We start from the raw sequence: 21,964 nt of genomic DNA on the forward strand, positions 1-21,964 counted from the left end.
TCTTTATTTTAAATATTGTATTTGTTCCCATTTTGTTTTTTTACTTTAAAATAAGATATGTGCAGTGTGCATAGGGATTTGTTCATAGTTTTTTTTATAGTCCGGCCCTCCAACGGTCTGAGGGACAGTGAACTGGCCCCCTGTGTAAAAAGTTTGGGAACCCCTGATCTATAGGACCTTTAAGAGTAGATGATGGACTCTAAAAACAATTCAGTTGTTTTTTTCTCCCTTCTTCCAATGTGTTCTTTTCTCTAAAACATTTTTTCACTCAGGCATATTAAATCAGTTATGTCCCTCCAAAAGACCCTGCTCTCCTATAATGCCAGGTCTTTGTACTTCTGTTCTCTTAGCCTAGAATGTGATCCCCGTGGCTAATGCCAATTCCTCTTTCCAAGGATAGAATGGAGAAATAAAAGTGGAATAGCCATACAAGGGACTATTATTTAGCCATACAAAGGAATGAAGTACAGATTCTTATTAAATAGATGGACCTTGAAAACACTAGGCTATCTGAAAAAAGCCAGACACAAAGACCACATGTTGAATGATTCATATATGAAATGTCTGGAATAGGCCAATTACAGAAACAGAAAGTAGACAATGGCTGCCATGGGCTAGAAAAGGGAGAATGGTGAGCAACTGCTAGTGTATGGGGTACAGGGTTTCTTTGTGGGGTGTGAAAAACGTCCTGGAATTACAGAGGTTATGGCTGCACAACTTTGTGAATACAGTAAAAATTACGGAACTATATATATTTAAAAATATATGGTGGCTTGGACAGGAATGTAGCTGTGAAGGGGATGAGAAATGATCAAACACTACAAATATTTTGCATAGAGAGCTGACTGGATTTGCTAACAGGGTGGATATGAAGTGAAAGCAAAGGAAAGTCAAGGATGTGCCTCTAAGACCATGGTTCCAAAAATTGAAAGGATGAGGTTGTTAGTAATAGAGATGGGAAAAACATGTTAAGGTGGGAAAAACAGTTTGGGGCAGATTGACTGATTTTAATTTAATTTTTTTTTAAGTGACAGGTGGGAGGCAGGGAGGCAGAGACAGACTCCCACATGTGCCCTGACCGGGATCCACCCAGCAAGCCCCCTACAGGGCGATGCTCTGCCCTTCCGGGTCCTATGCTCTGTTGCTTGGCAACCAGGCTATTTCAGCACCTGAGGCAGGCCATGGAGCCATCTTCAGCACCTGCCCAGGGCCAAATGCTCGAACCGTTTGAGACATGGCTGAAGGAGGGGAAGAGAGAGAGAGAGAAAGAGAGAGAGAGGGAGGGAAGGGGATTGGGGAAGGGTGAAAACGCAGATGGTCGCTTCTCCTGTGTATCCTGACCAAGAATCAAACCCGAACCTCCACATACCGGGCCAACACTCTACTGCTGAGCCAGCCAGCCAGGGCCTGACTTAACAATTCTTAACACATTCTACATACTTTCTGTCTGTACATGGAGTTAATACAGATGTTGGTGAAATGGAACATACCACCCTAATTATTATATAGTGGAATATAATTCTTCCTCAAGGTTCCTAACAAATCTAAGGGATGTTCGAAATTTAAGTTAGTGGTAGGGATTAAACCTTTCAGAGGCAACTGAACTGATAGTTCCATTCAACTAAAACATAAACAAACAAACAAACAAAAGCAAAACCAAGCAGAGGCATCATCTTCCTCCAAATATAGGTTAAGTATCTGGTTCTTCCATAGCATACTGAGATGATCACCATCAGAAATGACATTTATGACACTATATTATCATGTACCATTTCCCTATATCTTTCTTCTACAATATGGAGAGCTCCTGAAAGAATGGCATCATGTCTCTGCATCTCCAGAACACATATACTGTGAATACAGCAACTCTTTAGTATATATTTGTAATATAAGTTTCCAGAGTCCACCAACAATTGTCCATCTTTTTCATATAGTTCCAAAATACTGAGTAGACATAAAAAAAAAAAAAGAAGATAACAACGTGGGGGCCAAGAAACTGAAGGAAGGCATTAATAAGTAACATCAAAAGCAGCAGTAGTATTAATAGAAGTTAATATTAGTGAGTGATTACTGTTTCAGGCCCTACAAGAGTTTTCAAGAGTTTTATATAAATTGGTTCATATAATTCCAGTGTAACCTGATTCAAAAGGTACTATTATTACCCCCATTTTATAAATGAGGAAAGTGAGGATACACAGAGAGGTACAGTATTTGCCTAAGGACACAACCGAAGTACAGTCTGACTTCAGAAACCATCTTCTTGATCACTGTGCTACATTAGCATTTATAAGCATATGAAAACTGCACATATGAATTCAGCTTTTTGAAAATGTCAATAACAAATTTTAAAAATATTTTTGAAGTATAATTTACATACTTTGAAATGAACAGATCTTCATCAGTTTTGACAAACGCATACACCTGTGTCATCCACACCTCTATCCAAAATAAGGATGTATTAATAGGTCCTGGCAGGTTGGCTCAGTGGTAGAGCATTGGCTCAGTGTGTGAATGTACCAGGTTTAATTCCTGCTCGAGGCATACAGGAGAAGTACCCATCTATTTCTCCACACTCCCCCCTTACCCTCCTGCAGCCTTTGCTCCATTGGAGTGAGATGGCCCCAGACACTGAGGATGGCTCAGTTGGCCTACCTCTCAGGCACTAAGAAGAGCTTGGCTGCTGAGCAATGAAGCAACGCCCCAGATGGGCAGAGCATATCCCCCTAGTGGGCTTGCCGGGTGGATCCTGGTAGGGGCGCAGGTAAAAGTCAGTTTCTCTGCCTTCCCTCATCTCACTGAATAAAGAAAAAAAATACGGACTATCACTATCACCAGAGAAAATTCCCTCCTGCCCTGTCCTACTCAATCCCTCTCCTCTACCAAAAGGTAGAAGAAATCAGAGTTTTGATGTCCACAGGTCAATTTAGTTAATTCCAGAACTTATAATAAGTGGAATAAAACAAAATGTACTTTTTGGCTTTTTTTTATGACTCTTAACAGCTTTGAGACAAATACATACAGTTGCTGGCATCATAGGTCTTTTCTATTTATTGCTTATTAGTAATCCATGTATAAAAGCTATTATAAATAAAGAAGCTTATGGACATTATCATACAAGGCTGTTTGTAAACATGTTTCCATTTCTCGAAGAAAGGTAACTAGGAGCCCTGGCCGGTGACTCAGTAGATAGAGCATTGGCCTGGTGTATGGACATCCTGGGTTCTATTCCCAGTAAGGGCACATAGGAGAAACAACCATCTGCTTCTCTCCTTCTTTCCCTCCCACAGCCAGTGGCTCAATTTGAGCATAGCCCCTGGTGCTGAGGATAGCTCAGGTGATTCTAGCATTAACTCCTGACAGGGGTTGCCAGGTAGATCCTGGTCAGGCCAAATGTGGGAGTCTGTCTCCCTATCACCTCTCCTCTCACTAGATAGATAGATAGATAGATAGATAGATAGATAGATAGATAGATAGATAGATAGATAGATGATAGATAGATAGATAGATGATAGATATATAGATAGATAGATCGGAATAAATATTAGATAATCCTAATAGAAAACTATACATAATTAAGAACCAAATACTTTTCTTGTATTTTTGTTTAAAAATGGTTTTTGGGGGTGCATATTAACAATGTATTATTATGGCTTCCTGAAGTACAAGGTATATGTCCTGATATGGACCACACTGTTAAATATATTTACTTTTTGACAAATAATGAATTAAGTGCCTACTATGGGTACTATACTAGATACTAGGCTATGTCCTGGAAATTCTCCAACCACACAAAGAAAGAATCACACCATCTTCAAAAATTATATTTGAGTGGAGAAGATATCAAGTAAGGAAAATACAATTAAATGTTAAAGATTCCATTAAAAAATACCTGACAATGCATTTCCATGATGAGCCATCTTGATCATCTTGCTCTTCTATGTACATTCTGACATTGTGATCTTGATCCAACTGGTACCAGTACATGAGGCCATCTTTGTCTCGACCAATTGGCTGGAGACGCATGGTATCAGCATCCTCCTCATTGATAATATTCTTGAATTTGAGATTGTCATCAAACTGACACTCGCAGAGATACTGGAAAATAGTCAAAACATAGCTTAAAATACCCCACATAAATGTTTCTCCATTACAGTAAGTGTAATAAGTTCAACCACAGAACTGATTCAGGTACAGAACCAGAAAGAGCATGTTCAGCTTATTAATCCTTTACCATCCTCTCCTCTCATTTTTAAACCTGCTTAGATCAACTAAAAAAAGATAAATCTTTTTATTTTATTTTAGTATTAACATAAATTTATAGGTTTAAACAACCAATGACACAAAAAAACAAGTTACATTTCAAAAGTACTGAATCTGTTTGCCTTAAGTCATGCAAACTGTCTTATGGTATAAATTTTCAATGATTCCTTTTCCCTCAAAGCTTTTAAATGAACATTATTCTATTTATGGCTATCTGTTTTTGAAAGCCTGAGAGATATGCAGTTTTTAAGAAAGGTAGCTTCATTGATAACTTCCTATAAAAAGATATCTACATGACTAAAAGAGGAACATTTTGTTGTATGTTTATTATTGACTGCTGACTAAATTTTTATATATGACTAGGGTATAAAGTCAGATTTTACCCCCGAGCCTCTCTGCCCAGACAGATAATTCATGAAGTTCCTATCCCCGTCTCCCTGTCTCCGCCTGTCTCATCTGCTCAGTAGTCTCTCTTCTGTGGAAAATATAAGGTCTACTGGAAAGTTCTGTCCGTTTTTGGAATAAAACAAAATACAAATTTTTCTTACCGTCAATAAACTTTATTAAATAATATAATTGCCATTATTATTAATGATTTCTTGCCAGCATGACGGTAATTTGTATATCCCATTTTTGAAAAATGTTTTATCTTTTGATGTGAAAAATTGAACCAGTGCTTGATATCTTCTTTATTTTTGAATTTTTTGCCCTTCAAAAAATTTTGTAAGGCCTGACCAGGCAGTGGTGCAGTGGATAGAGCATTGGATTAGGATGCGGAAGGACCCAGGTTCGAGACCCCAGGATAGCCAGCTTGAGCATGGGCTCATCTGGCTTGAGCAAAAAAACTCACCAGCTTGGACCCAAGGTCACTGGCTCGAGCGGGGGGGTTACTCAATCTGCTGAAGGCCCGCGGTCATAGCACATATGAGAAAGCAATCAATGAACAACTACGGTGTTGCAACGAAAAACTGATGATTGATGCTTCTCATCTCTCTCCGTTCCTGTCTGTCTGTCCCTATCTATCCCTCTATCTGACTCTCTCTCTGTCCCTGTAAAAAAGAAAAAATTTAAAACTTAAAAAAAAAAATTTTGTAAGGACAAAAACAAGTGATAGTCAGAGGGTGCTAAGTTCGGGGAATATGGTGGGTGCGACAGACAAGCTTCTGTAGCATTTCTTCTTTGTTGAAATTCATAAAAATTATAGTGGCGTAAATGAACTTTATCAGTAGCCGTGGGTACACTATTGCTTCACACATAAAACTAATGTGAATCAACTTTGTTTTAGGTAATTTGCTATGTCAGTATGTATACATTAAGTGATAAAAATAGAGGCACACATGCGCCAAATAAACATGTGCTTACGTGTCGAAACTTGTTGTGATAGAAACGGACAGAACTTTTCAGTAGACCTTATACTTTATCCCTTCATTATGCTAGCATCCTACTAATAATTAGGGCCAATACTCTGAAATGGGTTCAGAAGAGAAAGGGAAACTCAAACTTGAAAATAAATCTACTCTGAGGAGACCTATTTTAATCTAGTTGATTTGGTTATGTGGCATACCCCTAGTAATCGGAAAAACTATTAAATTACTAATTTAGTAAATCAGTAAAAGATTAACCACAGTTTACAGTATGTGTTAGCAATGATTGTGAAGGCTGAAAATAATGAATAAAATTCTAGGGCAACTGCTTGTCCATTCTACTATACTCCTAAAGCACAGATCATTAAACCCAGATATTACTTGTGCATTGAAACATAACCAAAAACAGTAATTTAAAGAATAGACTGTAGTAACACCAAAAAATAATAAGAGGAGAAAAATCTATTGTCCTCTTACAATTAACAATAGAAATGTCTCCTTTCCAGTTATTTTTCCAATTCAACCAGGAGTCAAACGGAATTTTTAAATTAAAATAATTGTAACACATAGTAAACTTATTACCTTTAGAAGTGCTAGTTTGCATTCAACACTCATTTCACGATAGCCTTTCTTCTCCATCTCCCACGCCCAAGTGCTATTAAACTCTTGGCATATCTGTCAGACAAAGTTAATATCTTAATACATAAAAGTTTTATTTATATAGATGTTTTGTTGCATAATTATTTTAACTGTTCTTGATAATATGTATTTATAAAAGAAAAAATTTGTAACAATCTAATCCAATTCTACCCTATAATGCATACTACTTAAATACACCAGAAATGTTTATTATTGACTGCTGACTAAATTTAAGGTTAAGTACAGATCTCTGCAGCTCTCTCCTCTGCTCTCAGAAGTTTTATATATACCAGAGGTCCCCAAACTACGGCCCGCGGGCCACATGCGGCCCCCTGAGGCCATTTATCCGGCCCCCGCCGCACTTCTGGAAGGGCACCTCTTTCATTGGTGGTCAGTGAGAGGAGCATAGTTCCCATTGAAATATTGGTCAGTTTGTTGATTTAAATTTACTTGTTCTTTATTTTAAATATTGTATTTGTTCCCGTTTTGTTTTTTTACTTTAAAATAAGATATGAGCAGTGTGCATAGGAATTTGTTCATAGTTTTTTTTATAGTCCAGCCCTCCAACGGTCTGAGGGACAGTGAACTGGCCCCCTGTGTAAAAAGTTTGGGGACCCCTGATATACACCTTTGTGGCACATTTTTCCAAATGCAAGTAATTGTCTGATTCCATCTCTCCATATGGCCTGGAAGTTCCTGGAGGGCAAGCACAATAGTTTATTGATCTCTATGCCTAGAACCGAAGTAGGTTCAAAAAACATGCCAAACTGCAGGCATATTTTAAATCAAGCTACCCTCCAACTCAATGTTTTATTTAAGGGTAAAGATTCCACTACTGGGCATTTGAGACCTTCTATGATATGGCATAAACAAAAATTTGTAGACTTCTCTCCATAGTCAAGCATTCCAGGCAAACCAGAGCCACCTAACAAGCTGAGGAAAGAAGATTTGAATAACTATTCTTCTCAGTAACAGAGAGAAATGTCAGAGGTTCCATGACCTCTGTGAGCCAGTTTCTTCAGCAATAAAAGGGGAGCAAGAATAACACTGATCTCGCCTGACCAGGCGGTGGCACAGTGGATAGAGCGTTGGACTGGGACGCGGAGGACCCAGGTTTGTAAACCCCAAGGTCGCCAGCTTGAGTGCGGGCTCATCTGGTTTGAGCAAGGCTCACTAGCTTGAGCCCAAGGTCACCAGCTTTAGCAAGGGGTCACTCGCTCTGCTGTAGCCCCCCCCTCACCAGTCAAGGCACATATGAGAAAGCAATCAATGAACAACTAAGGTGCCACAACAAAGAACTGATGCTTCTCATCTTTCTTCCTTCCTGCCTGTCCCTCTCTCTCTCTGTCTCTGACACACACACACACACACACACACGAAGAATAACACTGATCTTAAAGGTTATGAAACAGTAATGGAAAGTAATATAAAGTACCTAGCAACTTCAATAAAACCTGTCTTTATTGCCTTTAGTAGCTGGCTTTATCTTTGACATGGGGAATCCTTGGATATCATTCAGATTGAAATTTTTATTTCACACCTGTGAAACGTGAAATCGAGAGAGATTCATTTATCCAGTAAGTCCACAAATATTTACTGAGTACCTACTCTATGACAGGAACTAGTCAAGGAGCTAGAAAAGACAAACTGCCATCATGGAGGCAACATTCTGGAAGGTTGCTGAACAGGTGAAATTTTTAAAAATTCAATTAAAGACAAATGCTATATTGAAAATAAAATAATGTGATAGTTTGAATGCTACTTTGCATTAGGTGCTGAGGGAAAAACCTCATAAAAAGTTGGAATCTGACACAAAAAGTTGAGACATAACAGAGAAATGAGCCACAGCAGATCTGGAATAGTGATGTTACAGCCAGAAGAAAGAAGCCTGCAGAGAGGCCTTAAAGTTTGGCATATCTGAAAAAAAAGAAAAGATCAGTCAGTGTAAATGAAGTAGAATAAGGGGGAAAGGAGCAGAAGATACAGTTAAAGAGGTAACCAAGGGCCAAATTATACAGGCCAGGGTAAGAAATTAAGATTTTGTTTCAAAATTTGTTTCAAAAATGGCTGCTGTGTGAAAAAATGGACAGCAGAGGGGAAAGAATGGAAACTAAGAAACCAATTTTAAGAGATAATGATGATACAAACTATGGAGGCAGCAGTGAGAACAGAAAGATGTAGACAGCTGTATTTTGGAGACAGAACCATCAGGACTTTTGATACAACAGATGTGGATGAAGGGTGACTGGAAAGAAAACCCAAAGGTGACATCTAGATTCCTTGGCTTAAACAAACGGAAGAATAAAAGTAATTTTTACTTAGATAGTAGAATACCTGAGAGAATAAAGTTAAAAAGAGATCTTCTTTGTACCAAATGAGATTGAGGCATATATAAGAAGCATCTTGCTCAAAGTTACTGAGCTGAAACTTCTGGTTCTTAGATCTTTCCACTGGATCTTTTCAAACCTGAATCAAGAAGAATTTTATGTCTGAGAACTGACAAGTCCTCTCATCTTCATATCCCTAATCTGTAACAATGCATGAGACATACGAAAGCATGAAACAAATATATGATGAATAAACAAAAGACACAGCAAAAATAATTTTTATCTTATTTTTAAAGTCTTTTGACCCTGGCCAGTTGGCTAAGTAGTTAAGTGTGGCTCAGTGTGTGGATGTACTGGGTTCGATTCCCAGTCAGGGCACACAGGAGAAGCAACCATCTACTTCTCTACCCCTTGCCCTCTCCCCGGTCTCTCACTCTCTTCCTCTTCCACAACCATGGCTCATTTGGTTTAAGTGCATCGCCCCCAGCGCTGAGGATGGTTCTGTGGAGCCTCTGCTTCAGATGCTAAAAATAGCTCGTTTGCAAGCATGGCCCAAGATGGGTAGGAGCATCAGCCCCCTGATGGGGGTTGCCAGGTGGATCCTGGTCAGGACACATGCAGGAATCTGTCCTTCTATCCCCCTCCTCTCACTTGGAAAAGGAAGAAAAAAATAAGTCTTTAAAGCTTAACCACTAATAATTTCTATAGTCAAGAAAACACACCTCAAAGTATATTAAAATTCTTACTAGAATAATAACAGTTAGCATTTATTGCAGGTTTACTATGTGCTTTAAAATATTAACCCAGTCAATTCTCACAAGCGTTAGATCGCTGCACTGCTGTCCTCAGGACAGTATGTGCTTTATCCAAAAAAATGAAATAGGGCGCTGGCCAGCTGGCTAAGTGGTGGAGCGTTGGCCCAGCATGTGGATGTCCTGGGTTCGATACCCGGTCAGGGCACACAGGAGAAGTATCCATCTACTTCTCCACTTCTCCACTGCTCACTTCTCTCTCTCTCTTCTCCTCCTCTCCTGCAGCCATGGCTTGATTAGAGCGAGTTGGCCCTGGGCGCTAAAAAAAAATGGCCCCAGTTGCAATAGAGCCATGGCCCCAGATGGACAGAACACCACCCCCTAATGGGCTTGACAGGTGGATCCTGATAGGGGCATGTGCAGGAATCTGTCTCTGCCTCCTTCCTCTCACTAAAATTAAATTAAAAAAAAAAAAGGAATTACTATCTTTAGTCATTTGCAGTGAAATCAGTATATATTTAAGATATCAAGTCAGTTGTCACCAACAGAGCTGTGGACAAAGGCTAGACTGAGAATTATAAATCATCTAGCTCCCTTATTTATTTTTTTTTATTTTAATTTTTAAATTTTTTACAGAGACAGAGAGAGAGTCAGATAGAGGGATAGATAGGGACAGACAGACAGGAACGGAGAGAGATGAGAAGCATCAATCTTCAGTTTTTTGTTGCAACACCATAGTTGTTCATTGATTGCTTTCTCATATGTGCAATGACCGCAGGCCTTCAGCAGATTGAGTAACCCCCCGCTCGAGCCAGTGACCTTGGGTCCATGCTAGTGAGCTTTCTGCTCAAGCCAGATGAGCCCGCGCTCAAGCTGGCAACCCTGGGGTCTCGAACCTGGGTCCTTCCGCATCCCCGTCCAACGCTCTATCCACTGCGCCACCGCCTGGTCAGGCTAGCTCCCTTATTTATACTCATTTTACACCTCACCAAGTCTCCCTGATCTAATATTTAAATATGTCCAACTGTTTTATATATAATATTCTTTCTAGAGAACTAAAACAGAAATTTACCTAGCATATTAAGTACTGGGAAGGCAAAGATGAATCAACTAATAGTCTCAACTCTAAGAAAGTCAGAATTAAGAGACAGAGACAAAGTCATGTAAACAAGTAGTTAGTGAGTTATCTACAAACTAAGTAGCTGACATAATTATAAACTACTATGAAAATACAAAGGAGAGAAACCCTAATTCAGCTTATGGCTGAAGGGAAATTAAAGGAGGTTTTACTCAATTGGTGACATTTATGCCTATGACCTGAAGGATGAATGAAATTTTACCAAACAAGGAGGTAAAGAGCATTTCGGGAAGGAAGAAAACAGAATATGCAAAAGCACTGAGAATGTGAGTGATGATGTGCGTGGCAATGTGAAGGTGAAGAGAGGAGCTCTGGATCTTGAGTGCTTGGGGCTGGGAGTGGGCAGAGACAAGGCTGTGAAGGAAAGCAGTGAACAAGACTATGAAAAAGTAGGTCATGGCCTATAAATACAGGGACTCAACATGCATTTGCAAGTACTGATGGAAAATAGTTTTGCTGCACTGTGCAAGACAGAGGAGGATAAATTTTGAGGCTGATACCAACTAAAGCCTGTTTTGCAACAATTCAAGAGAAAGTTGATGAAGTGTAAGCTAGGCTTGGCAGAGGATACTCAAGAAAAGGGGAGATTCTGATTGTCAGTACACTTATCTTACAAAAGCAGTAACAAGTTTTATGTTTAATATATAGTTTTACTATTTACAATAGAACAGCGGTTCTCAACCTGTGGGTCGCGACCCTGGCAGGGGTCGAATGACCAAAACACAGGGGTCGCGACCCACAGGTTGAAAACCGCTGCAACAGAACTTTCTCATACGTTATTTCATTAGGTGGATAGCCTATAAAACTACAAGAGTTTTTAAAGCAAAAGAAAGTTTGATTCATCTTTCCATTTTCTACAATACCTACAGAGTACAGGGCCTTGATGATAGTGGCTACTCACTAATATTGACTATATCTACGTTCTCTGGTATAACTACAGAAAAAATTTACTATTATGATGGGATATAGAGGAAAATATAAGAATATATTTGCCCTGGCCAGGTAGCACAAGTGGTAGAGCATCGTCCTGATATGTCCAGTTTGGGAGTTCAATCCCCAGTCAGGGTACATATAAGAATCAACCAATAAATACGTAAATAAATAGAACAAATCACTGTTTCTCTATCTCTATTCCTCTCTCTAAAACAATTTTTTTTTAAAAGCCTTTCAGGCTATAGAGAAAAGATGTTTCTTTAATTCCTTAACAAATACATACAGGAAATATTTCCATAGTAAGTTTTCTCAAGCGACATGGTTTAGAAAATCAAAAGAACACCAAAATCCCAACAACCAACCAGAACACAGGCAAGAATTAATTAATCAGTCCACTACACAAACTGTTATCAGGAACTTACTGTGCGCCAGACACTGGTGCCTGATACCAGGATAAGTAAGATACTATAATTCCTGCTAAAGGAACTCAGGATTAGTGGGATAGGCAGCTGAAATCTCAGTTAACCTGTAAATTGGGCACATTTATACATGTCAAAAATTTGAAAAACTATTCTCAAAAGTAGTGTGTGCTGAAGTCTTAGTCAAGGAAAAGGTTCTCTGAAAGTATCTGACCCTAAAGACCTAAGTCTAGCAAGAAAAATAAAAACTCTATCATAGCTGCTCTATATTTATAGGTACGATTAACCATATAGCTAAAATACATCTAAATGGAAAGAAATGTAAGTACCCCCTTCCAAGTAATCTGCTTTACATCACCCATCTAGATATAAAGGGCAATAAAGCTTTAGTATCAAATGAGTTGAGAGTCAATTCCTGGCTCTCCCTACCATCAGTGTGATCTTAAGTTGTCAATTACCTCTCTGAATATCAGGGTCTTCATCTGTGAAATGGAGGTTTTCTTAGTAGTGAACGAGACAAGATAAAGAAGATGCCTATCAGATACTCCCTGTGCCATAGCTCCTTTATATAAATGTAAAGCTGAAAATGGTTCTAGAAAACTTACCACAAGAACTGACTGGAACATGAGGAGAGAGAGAAGAAATTAAGAGTAGCAGGAAGTAGATCACTGTTCTTGAAACTGTATATAAACATTGTTTCATGACACTTTTGTTTCAAATATATATAAATATAATAAACATGTCTAAGATTTCAATAAAATCACTCATGATTGATTTTAATAAAATCATTAGTGATTGATTTAATTCCCTACTTCCATTATCTGGGTAACACTAAATGGCTTGCCTTGTAATAATGCTCTGTATTCAATATTATAGTGATTATATTGAAGCTAAGATTACTGCTAGAGAAAATTCCCTGTTGTGTTTTTATAAATGTTATTGTGGAAATATATATACATGATAAAAATAAAATTTGCCATTTAACCATAAAGTGTATAATTCAGTGGCATTAATGACATTCACAATTTGGATAACCGTTACCACTTATTTCCAAAATTTTTTGATCACTCAAACATAAACTCTAACCATTAAGCATTAGTAACTACTCATTCTCTTCCTACCCTGCAGCACCTGATAATCTATAATCTACTTTTCTATCTCAGTGTATTTGCCTATTTTAGATAATTCATGTAAGTGGACTAATTCTAATTGTAGTTTTGTGTCTGCCTTCCTTCACTTATGTTTTCAAGGTTTACCCATGTTGTAGCACATATAGGAACTTCACTCTCTTTTAGGAATGAAAAGTATTGCATTTTAAGAATATACTACATTTTGTTTTGTCCACTTAATTGTCAATGGACACCTTGGTTTTTTTTCAACCTTTTGGCTATTATAAATTTGTTGCAATAAACATTTGGCATACAAATAACTGTTTTCAATTCTTTTGAATACATAGTTAGGTGTGGAACTACTGAGTTCTACAGCAATTCTATGTTTAGCTTTTAGAGAAACTGCCAAACTTTTTCAAAGTAGCTGCACCATTTTGCATTCCCATCAGGAATATGTGAGGCCTTTGAATATATCTACAACCATACCAACACTAATTATTTTCCTTTTTTTAAGATTATAGTCATCCTAGCCTGATCAGGTGGCAGCGCAGTGAATAGAGTGTTGGCCTGGGATGTTGAGGACCCAGGTTTGAAACCCCAAGGTCTCCAGCTTGAGTGCAGGCTCATCCAGCTTGAGCATGGGTTGACCAGCTTAAGCGTGGGGTCACTGGCTTGAGCATGGGATCACAGACATAACCCCATGGTTGCTGGTTTGAAGCCCAAGGTCACTGGCTTGAGAAAGGGGTCATCACTGGCTCAGCTGGAGCATCCCCTCCCCCAGTCAAGGCACATATGAGAAAGCAATCAATAAACTAAGGTGCTGCAACTATGAGTTGATGCTTCTCATCTCTCCCCCTTCCTGTCTGTCTGTCCCTTTCTATGCACCCCACTCTCTCTCACACTATTTAAAACAAAAACAACAAAGGCGATCCTAGCCCTGGCTGGTAGCACAGTGGACAGAATGTCGTCCCAACCACCAAGATCATGGGCTCGATTCTGGGGTCACCAGCTCACGTCCCAGTTAGGGCTTCTATGGGAAGCAACCGATGGATACACAACTCAGTGGGAAAAGCGGATGCTTTTCTTTCTCTTAATCTCCCCATCTTCCTTCTCTCCCCTCTCCTCTCTCTCAAAATCAATGGGGAAATAAATAGCCATCCTATTAGGTATAAAGTGATATCTCACTGTAGTTTTCATTTGCATTTCCCCAATGACTAGTGATGCTAAGCATCTTTTTATGTGCTAATTTTTTTCTTTTTTAAAGATTTTATTTATTCATTTTACTGAGGGGAAAGAGAGAGAAAAAGAGAGAAAGAAGAGAAGCAGGAAGCATCAACTCCCATATGTGCCTGACACGCAAGCCCAGGGTTTTGAACTGGCAACCTAAGCATTCTAGGTTGACGCATAATTCACTGCGCCACCACAGGCCAGGCATGTGCTAATTTATTAATCTTTGTATATATTTGGAGAAATGTGTACTTAAAACTTTTGCTCGTTTTTAAATTGGGTTTCCTTCCTATTGTTGGCCTTTAGGAGTTCCTTATATAGTCTGGATATTATATTTTTGTTATATGACATAAATATTTTCTCCCATTCTGTAGTCTTTTCTCTTTCTTCATAATGTCCTTTGATGCACAAGTTTTTAATTTTATAAAGTCCAATTTATCATTTTTTCTCTTGTTGCTCACATGTTTGATGTCAAATCTAAAAATCTATTGCCAAATCCAAGGTCATGAAGATTTATTCTAAGTGGTTTTAGCATTTTTACTTTGGCTGTTGATTTAAATTTTGCATATGGTATGAGGTAGAGTGCTGATTTTGCAAGTTGTTACATTTCAACAAATGTATTTTCTTTTTGTGTGTGTGACAGAAAGAGAGAGAGAGTTAGAGAGAGGGACAGATAGGGACAGACAGGAAGGGAGAGAGATGAGAAGCAGCAATTCTTTGTTGCGGTTCCTTAGTTGTTCATTGATTGATTTCTCATATGCGCCTTGACTAGGGGACTATACAGCAGAGCAAGTGACCCCTTGCTTGAACCAGCGACATTGGGCTTCAAGCCAGCAACCTTTGGACTCAAGCCAGTGACCATGGGGTCATGTCTATGATCACACACTCAAGCCAGCAACCCCACGCTGAAGCAGGATGAGCCCATGCTCAAGCCAGCGACTCGGGGTTTTGAACCTGGGTCCTCCAAGTCCCAGTCTGACACACTATCCATTGAGCCACTGTCTGGTATTTTTACACTATAAGCAACAGTCAAAAGAAGTCTTAAAAGTACTACAATAAGTACTCAATAAATCATTTTCTTCCAACTAATGAATGAGGAACGGGGTGTCCTGAGCCAGAGAAAAGATATGAGGTGGGACTGGATTTGAGGCAACTGCAGCATGGGACTGAGGTGAGACAAGGGGCCAGGATGAGAGTCTCCACCACATATAAGGCGAGCATTGAGGCAAATACAGAGTGAGAGGCAAGCAGCAATCGGTGGTGAGGTCTAGGGCAAAGCAAACGCGAGTGGCAGGGCTGGGGGAAATTGGGTTAGTGATGGGGGGGGGGGGGCATGTATGAGATGAGATGGGGGAAGGAGCAGCTACAGCCAGCCTGTGAGAAGCAGAAAAGGGTGCCAGGAATGTTCCTGGGGTACATGTCTCAGGTGTCAATATAAGTGAGCAATTCCTGTGGGGTCACTTTTGGGAGCTGAACCTCCAGATGGAGCCTGGGATTTGGGAGCGCACTACTTCTGGTCCCAGTTTATTAGAGCATTGCAGGGTCCAACCTCACAGGCTCTAAGGAGGTGAAGCCAAGGCTTAAGCTTAGATCTTTCAGCAATATATGTTCTAAGCTATAAAGATGAGGAATTTTACAAGTGACAAAACTAAGACCGTGAAAGATTACCAGAAAGGGGACCTGGCCCTCAGCACGTTTGCCTTGGGCTGGCCAGTAGTGTGTTCTTGACTTCATGCAGGAAAGATTTCACGACACAAATCCAAGTGAATCTGGGAGTATGCTTATTAAAGCTAGGGACAGTGAAACAAGGAAGGGCTTAGGATAGAAGCAATAGGAAAGAGCTTAGGGGGGCTGTTTTGGACTCACTAAGAAGTCAGAGAAAAGGGGACCTTGGAGACAGATTCAGAGTAGTCCGGACAAGCTGCTGCCCATTGCTCCCCCGGTTTCAAGTCTCGCAGGGACCCTTAGAGCTTAGAAGATGCACGTCTGTGGGGTAAGAGAGGGAAAGGAAAGGCTCAGGAGTGCTCCTGGGAGAAAAAGCACATGCCTCAATATACCTTATATACTCTGTCCTCTCATTTTTAAGTCAGACAAGAATCAAGACATGTATATACACCATCAACATAATACTTTTTAATGTGTTCCTAAAGTTTTTATTACATAGGGACTTTTAGTTATTAGGAGGTTCTATTTTTATTTCCCAGGCTTATCTGCTTAGCTTAAGCAATGAGAAATAACTTTAAATTGCTATTTTTATGTAATTTCTTTCAAAACACACTAATAACACTGGGAACAATTATTTTTCATTTTCTGTTGCATGAGGTTTTAGAACTTTTTCTATATATTTCTGCATCGCTGATTCCAAATCTGAAATCCAATTTTTGGTGCATGCTCTAGTTTTTATGGAATTTTAATTTCCTTTTGTTACAGTTAATGGCACGCATTGGTTTAAAGGGCAACGACTCTTGGATTCAACATAACCACAGGCAATTAATATTTTACAAACACCACTTTTACATAATTGTAGTTGTTTTTAAATGTAAAAAATTATTATCTGATAAAAAACACCCTCTTATTTTGTTTTAAGGTTGAATCATGGTTTCTTGGAGTAGGCGTAAATGTAAGAATAGTCCTGACACTTTCGGTTATATATGTGGCTGTTACACACTTCAACGTCAAAGGCTCAATATTTCATCATTTGTGACACATGCATATATTGCCTATTTTCAAGTTCCCCTTGGCAATCAATACAAGAATTGGGCTCCTCATATTGTGTGTCATAATTGTGAGGAAATGCTTCGTGATTGGACAAAAGGAAAACACAAAGGAATGCCTTTTGATATTCCTATGGTTTGGCGCGAACCTAAGGACCACAGCAGTGTCTGTTATTTCTGTCTGATCCATACAAAGAGCACCGGCAAGAAAAAACAGCATATGATCACATATCCTAATATTTCTTCAGCAATACGACCTATCCCACACTCTGAGACACTCCTGGTTCCAGTTTTCAATGGTTTTATTTCTTCTAAGGATGAAGAAAGTGAAAATGGTGATCAAGAGTATTTTGATAAGATGCATGAGGAAATGGTTGTAGAATCTGAAGGGTCTTCTTCTGATGTCAAGTAGTCATTAACCCCTCAGCAGTTTAGTCAACCCGAAATAAACGACTTAGTAAGAGATTTAGGCCTATCAAAGAAAGCAGCTGAGTTATTAGCCTCCAGGCTTCAAGAAAAGAATGTACTTCACCGGTCAGCTAAAGTATCCCATTTCAGGAAGTGTGAAGATTTTTTTGTGGACCTTTTTTCCAAAGACAAACACTTTGTTTACTGTCATGATATCAGTAGTCTTCTCAGCCAGCTAGGTGTTACCACTTACAGTCCAACAGAATGGTAGCTATTTCTTGACAGCTCTAAACGGAGTCTGAAATGTGTTCTCCTATACAACGGTAATGTTTATGCAGCGGTTCCAATTGGTTATTCAACTCATCTGTGAGAAGATTATAATGACATAAAAATTGTCCTTGACTTACTGAAGTATGAGGAGCTTAACTGGATCACTTGTGTGGATCTTAAAATGGTAAATTTCCTGCTAGGACAACAGAGAGGTTTCACGAAGTATCCTTGCTTTCTGTGTTTGTGGGACAGCCGAGTTTGGGAGAAACACTGGACACAGAAGGACTGGCCGAAACATGAAGCTCTGGAAGTAGGGATGCAAAATATTGTGAATGAACCTGTATTTAATTGAGACAGGATCCTTTTTCTCCCACTTCACATCAAACTTAGCTTAATGAAGCAGTTTGTTCAGGCTTTGAATAGAGAAAGTGAATGCTTTCAACATATTATTTCTGCTTTTCCTGCCTTGTCTTTCGAGAAGATAAAAGCAGGTGTATTCGATGGACCTCAAATTCAAACCCATACATGACGAAGAATTTGCCAGGAAGATGAATAAGGAGGAGAAAGCAGCATGGCAGTCTTTTGTGGAAGTTACAAAGAATTTCCTTGGCAACAAAAAAGCAGAAAACTATGAACTTTTGGTTCAAAGGATGCTGTTGGCTTTCCATGACATTGGATGTAACATGAGCTATAAGATTCACTTTCTGAACAGTCACCTTGATAAGTTTCCCGAAAACCTTGGAGCTGTTAGTGATGAGCAGGGAGAACGCTTTCATCAAGATCTGAAGACGATGGAAGAGCGTTATCAGGAGCAATGGGACAGAAATATGATGGCAGACTACTGCTGGAGCATCAAACGAGATTTTCCTCAATAAGTACACATATGCAAGAGCTACAAACGCAAATTTTTGCCTGAATAAAATTTAAATAAGTTTTGCGCAAATTTTATGATTAAAATAAGTGTTTTAATATGTTCTATCTCGAAACTGTAGATAAATTCTGATGCAATCATATCTTTTAGTGTATTAGTGTATTTACTGCATTATATAAATTATTATATAATTCACAAAGATGATGCCCAAGAAGACATTCTACTTCATTATGTTAAACTAAATGTTAAAAATTTTACAATAAGATGAAAACCTAATATCTTGAATTGCAAAAAAACTGTAGCTTACAGAGAAAAACTAATGTCAGATTTGAGATCAGCACACTCAAATTAGGTAAGAGCAAGTGTTTTTGTGGATGCAACAAGAATTTTGTTCCCCAATGTAACAGTTATAGATATGTTTACTAGATAAGTAACTGTAGCTATGAAGGAACAGTACTTCTGAGTATATAATGGAAAGGTCATGACCAATGCAAGTGTATATACACTTGAAAAAACCTCTGGAGGGAAGAAGCAGGTTCCTGAAGTCTGCTCAAGGACACCTTTGCAACAGGTTTCCCAAACATAATTAAGGAAATTACCGCTTGTTTCTCTTTGGAAATGCCTTCAGGTGTATTATTATATATATAAAAAAATTCATTGGACCACCTGAAGTCACATAGGAATTCAACAGAAAACTAAAGACACGTACGAATAATTCGGCTCATGATGCTGTCAATTTCCAAAGGAACACCAGCCAAAGAAAAAAAAAGTTCTTTAAAATTGCTCTGTACAGAGGAGGGATCAAAGGGATCAGAGGAAAAGAAGACAGAGGGAAAGGGGATGATAGGATGGGATAAACCTGAAGGGAAGGGGGCAAGGGAGATTTAGAGGGGAATACGGGGGAGGGGCGATGCAATTGGGGCGACACTAGAATCTATGTAAATACAATAAATTAAATAAAAAATATATATATATATACCACAAAAACAAGTTGCTCTGCTGTTTCTCTGATAGTTATTAATATTTAAACAACAGTTGCTGGGTTCCAACTATTTGACAGAAACTCTGCTGAGAGTATTCAGATACACTTTTTTTTTAAGGTGCGAGGAAGGGAGATAGAGACTCCCTCAAGCACCCCAACCGGGATCCACCTGGTAAACCCCGTCAAGGGCCAATGCTCGAATCAACCACGCTATTCTCTTTGCCCAAGCCCCACACCCAAACCAATAGAGCCACTGGCTGCAAGAGGGGAAGAGGGAGAAAAGGAGAAAAGGGAGGGGAAGAGAAGGAGATGGTCACTTCTCATCTGTGACCTTACTGGGGATCAGACCTGGGACTTCTGCAAACCAGGCTGATGCTCTATCTGATAAGCCAACTGGCCAGGGCTGTATTCACATATACTTTCATGAGAAAACAGAGGGTCAAAGAACCCAAGTAACTAAATTAAACTTGAAACCTAGTAATTAGCAGATTTCAGGTTTTTCCCCAGTACAAATCCAGTGCTCTTTCTATACCACCACATGCAATTTATTTATGATTGTAAATTATGGCTGCTAGCATGCTACTAAAGAGTAAATGATACTCTTTAAAGAACAGTTTACAAAGTTAAAATTGTGTGAAAATTCTTTCCAACATATAAAGCATTAAGTATTCATTCTGTGATGTTAGACAAACCTGCATTCAATCCTTGCTTCAGCATCTACTTATCTATGATTGTTATGCATTGAATGATAATATATGCAAAATAGCACAGAACATAGTACATATAGTAAGCTCACAAATATTAGCTCTTACCATTATTAAGGTTTGGAGAAATCGAAACCTTCATAAATTGCTAATGGGAACATAAAATGGTACAGTGGCTATGGAAAAGTCTGGAAATACCTCAAAAGGGTAAACATAAAATTATCATATGACTCAGTGATTTTTTTGTGTGTGTGTGTATTTTTCTGAAGCTGGAAACGGGGAGAGACAGTCAGACAGACTCTCGCATGCGCCCGACCGGGATCCACCCGGCACGCCCACCAGGAGGCGAAGCTCTGCCCACCAGAGGGCGATGCTCTGCCCCTCCGGGGCGTCGCTCTGTCGCGACCAGAGCCACTCTAGCGCCTGGGGCAGAGGCCAAGGAGCCATCCCCAGCGCCCGGGCCATCTTTGTTCCAATGGAGTCTTGGCTGCGGGAGGGGAAGAGAGAGACAGAGAGGAAGGAGGGGGGGAGGGGTGGAGAAGGAGATAGGCGCCTCTCCTGTGTGCCTGGCCGGGAATCGAACCCAGGACTTCTGCACGCCAGGCTGACGCTCTACCACTGAGCCAACCGGCCAGGGCCACTTTTTAAGGTATATACAGAACAGAAGTAAAAATACATGGCCTCACAAACAATGTGTACATGAACAGTCATAGCAGCACTATTCCTAATAGCCAAAAAGTGCCAAACATTCCAGTAATTATCAATTAATGAATAAATAAAATGTGGTTTAACCCATACAATGGAATAGTATTTGGCAGTAAGAAGGAATGAAATACTGATACATGTTACAATATGGATAAACCCTGAAATCACTAGGCTAAGAAATCTGACACAAAGGCCACATATTTTATGATTCCATGTATTAAAAATGTCTAAAATAGGCAAACCCCTAGAGATAGAAAGTAGATCAGTGGTTGCCAAGGGAATCGGGAGGGGAGTTGTGATTATTGTTAATGGGTACTGAATTTCTTTTGGGGGTGATGAAATGTTCTGGAACTCATGGTCACAGTTGCATAACATAGTGAATATACTAAAAATCAATGAATATATGGCAAATTTAATGTTCTGTCAATTCAACAAAGCCAATAAATATTAAAGATTAAATCTTTAGTTTATTTTTGAAAAATAAATATAGCAGGAGAAAAATATCTAATCCTGTCAATCCTTGACCAAATTAAATGATAAAAAATGGCCCTTATGACTTCCTAAGGAGTAAAAGCAATGGGTCTTTTTGAAATTGCCATTTAGTTTGAGACCATCTGTTGCCAAACATACTTACTTTCAAAAGATTTTTAAGCATGTTACTAGAGACCAAGAGACAAAGATTACTCCTATCTTTCCTTTACTTTTGAGGGGAAAATGAATAAGGTCATTTTCTATTGAGGGGCATGGAAACACCCTGGAAGAGACACATTAGGTTATGTTTTACTGAAGGTCATTATCACTCAAGTAATGAGCCCTAGAAAATACTCTTTGCTTATTTTAAGAAACATTTATTTTTATATTTTAACATTTCTTAAAATTAAGAGTTTTGAAATCAATGATTATATTCAACATGAGGGTATTTCTTTTTTCTTTGAAAAACTGTCTCTTAATAATTATGTGGCCTGCAGTGAAGAAATCACACAAAGAAAAACAGCAATAATGAATTACCATCTATGTGTTAGAAATTTATTATTTATAATTTATTAAAAACTGGCTTTCCCATTACTTTTCAAGGCCTTAATATGGGCAGGAGCAAGGCAGCAGAAAAGCAGGGGCACAGGTACTGAATTTGTTGAACCAGA

The 21,964-nt window shown here is 39.0% G+C and overlaps 1 protein-coding gene across 3 annotated transcripts in view; it reads right to left on the minus strand.

Moving 5' to 3' along the window:
• The window catches only part of RSF1 (remodeling and spacing factor 1), a 174,668-nt gene that overhangs the window by 76,553 nt on the left and 76,151 nt on the right, over positions 1-21,964 (minus strand). For all 3 annotated transcript variants that reach the window (XM_066369263.1, XM_066369256.1, XM_066369274.1), the window contains exons 3-4: positions 6,207-6,299; positions 3,890-4,095 (exon numbers count right to left, since the gene is read on the minus strand). In XM_066369263.1, coding sequence (XP_066225360.1) covers positions 3,890-4,095; positions 6,207-6,299 — 299 coding nt within the window. The remainder of the gene's footprint in view (positions 1-3,889; positions 4,096-6,206; positions 6,300-21,964) is intronic.

Source organism: Saccopteryx leptura, chromosome 1 (genome assembly GCF_036850995.1).
Source record: "Saccopteryx leptura isolate mSacLep1 chromosome 1, mSacLep1_pri_phased_curated, whole genome shotgun sequence".
Lineage (NCBI taxonomy): Eukaryota > Metazoa > Chordata > Mammalia > Chiroptera > Emballonuridae > Saccopteryx > Saccopteryx leptura.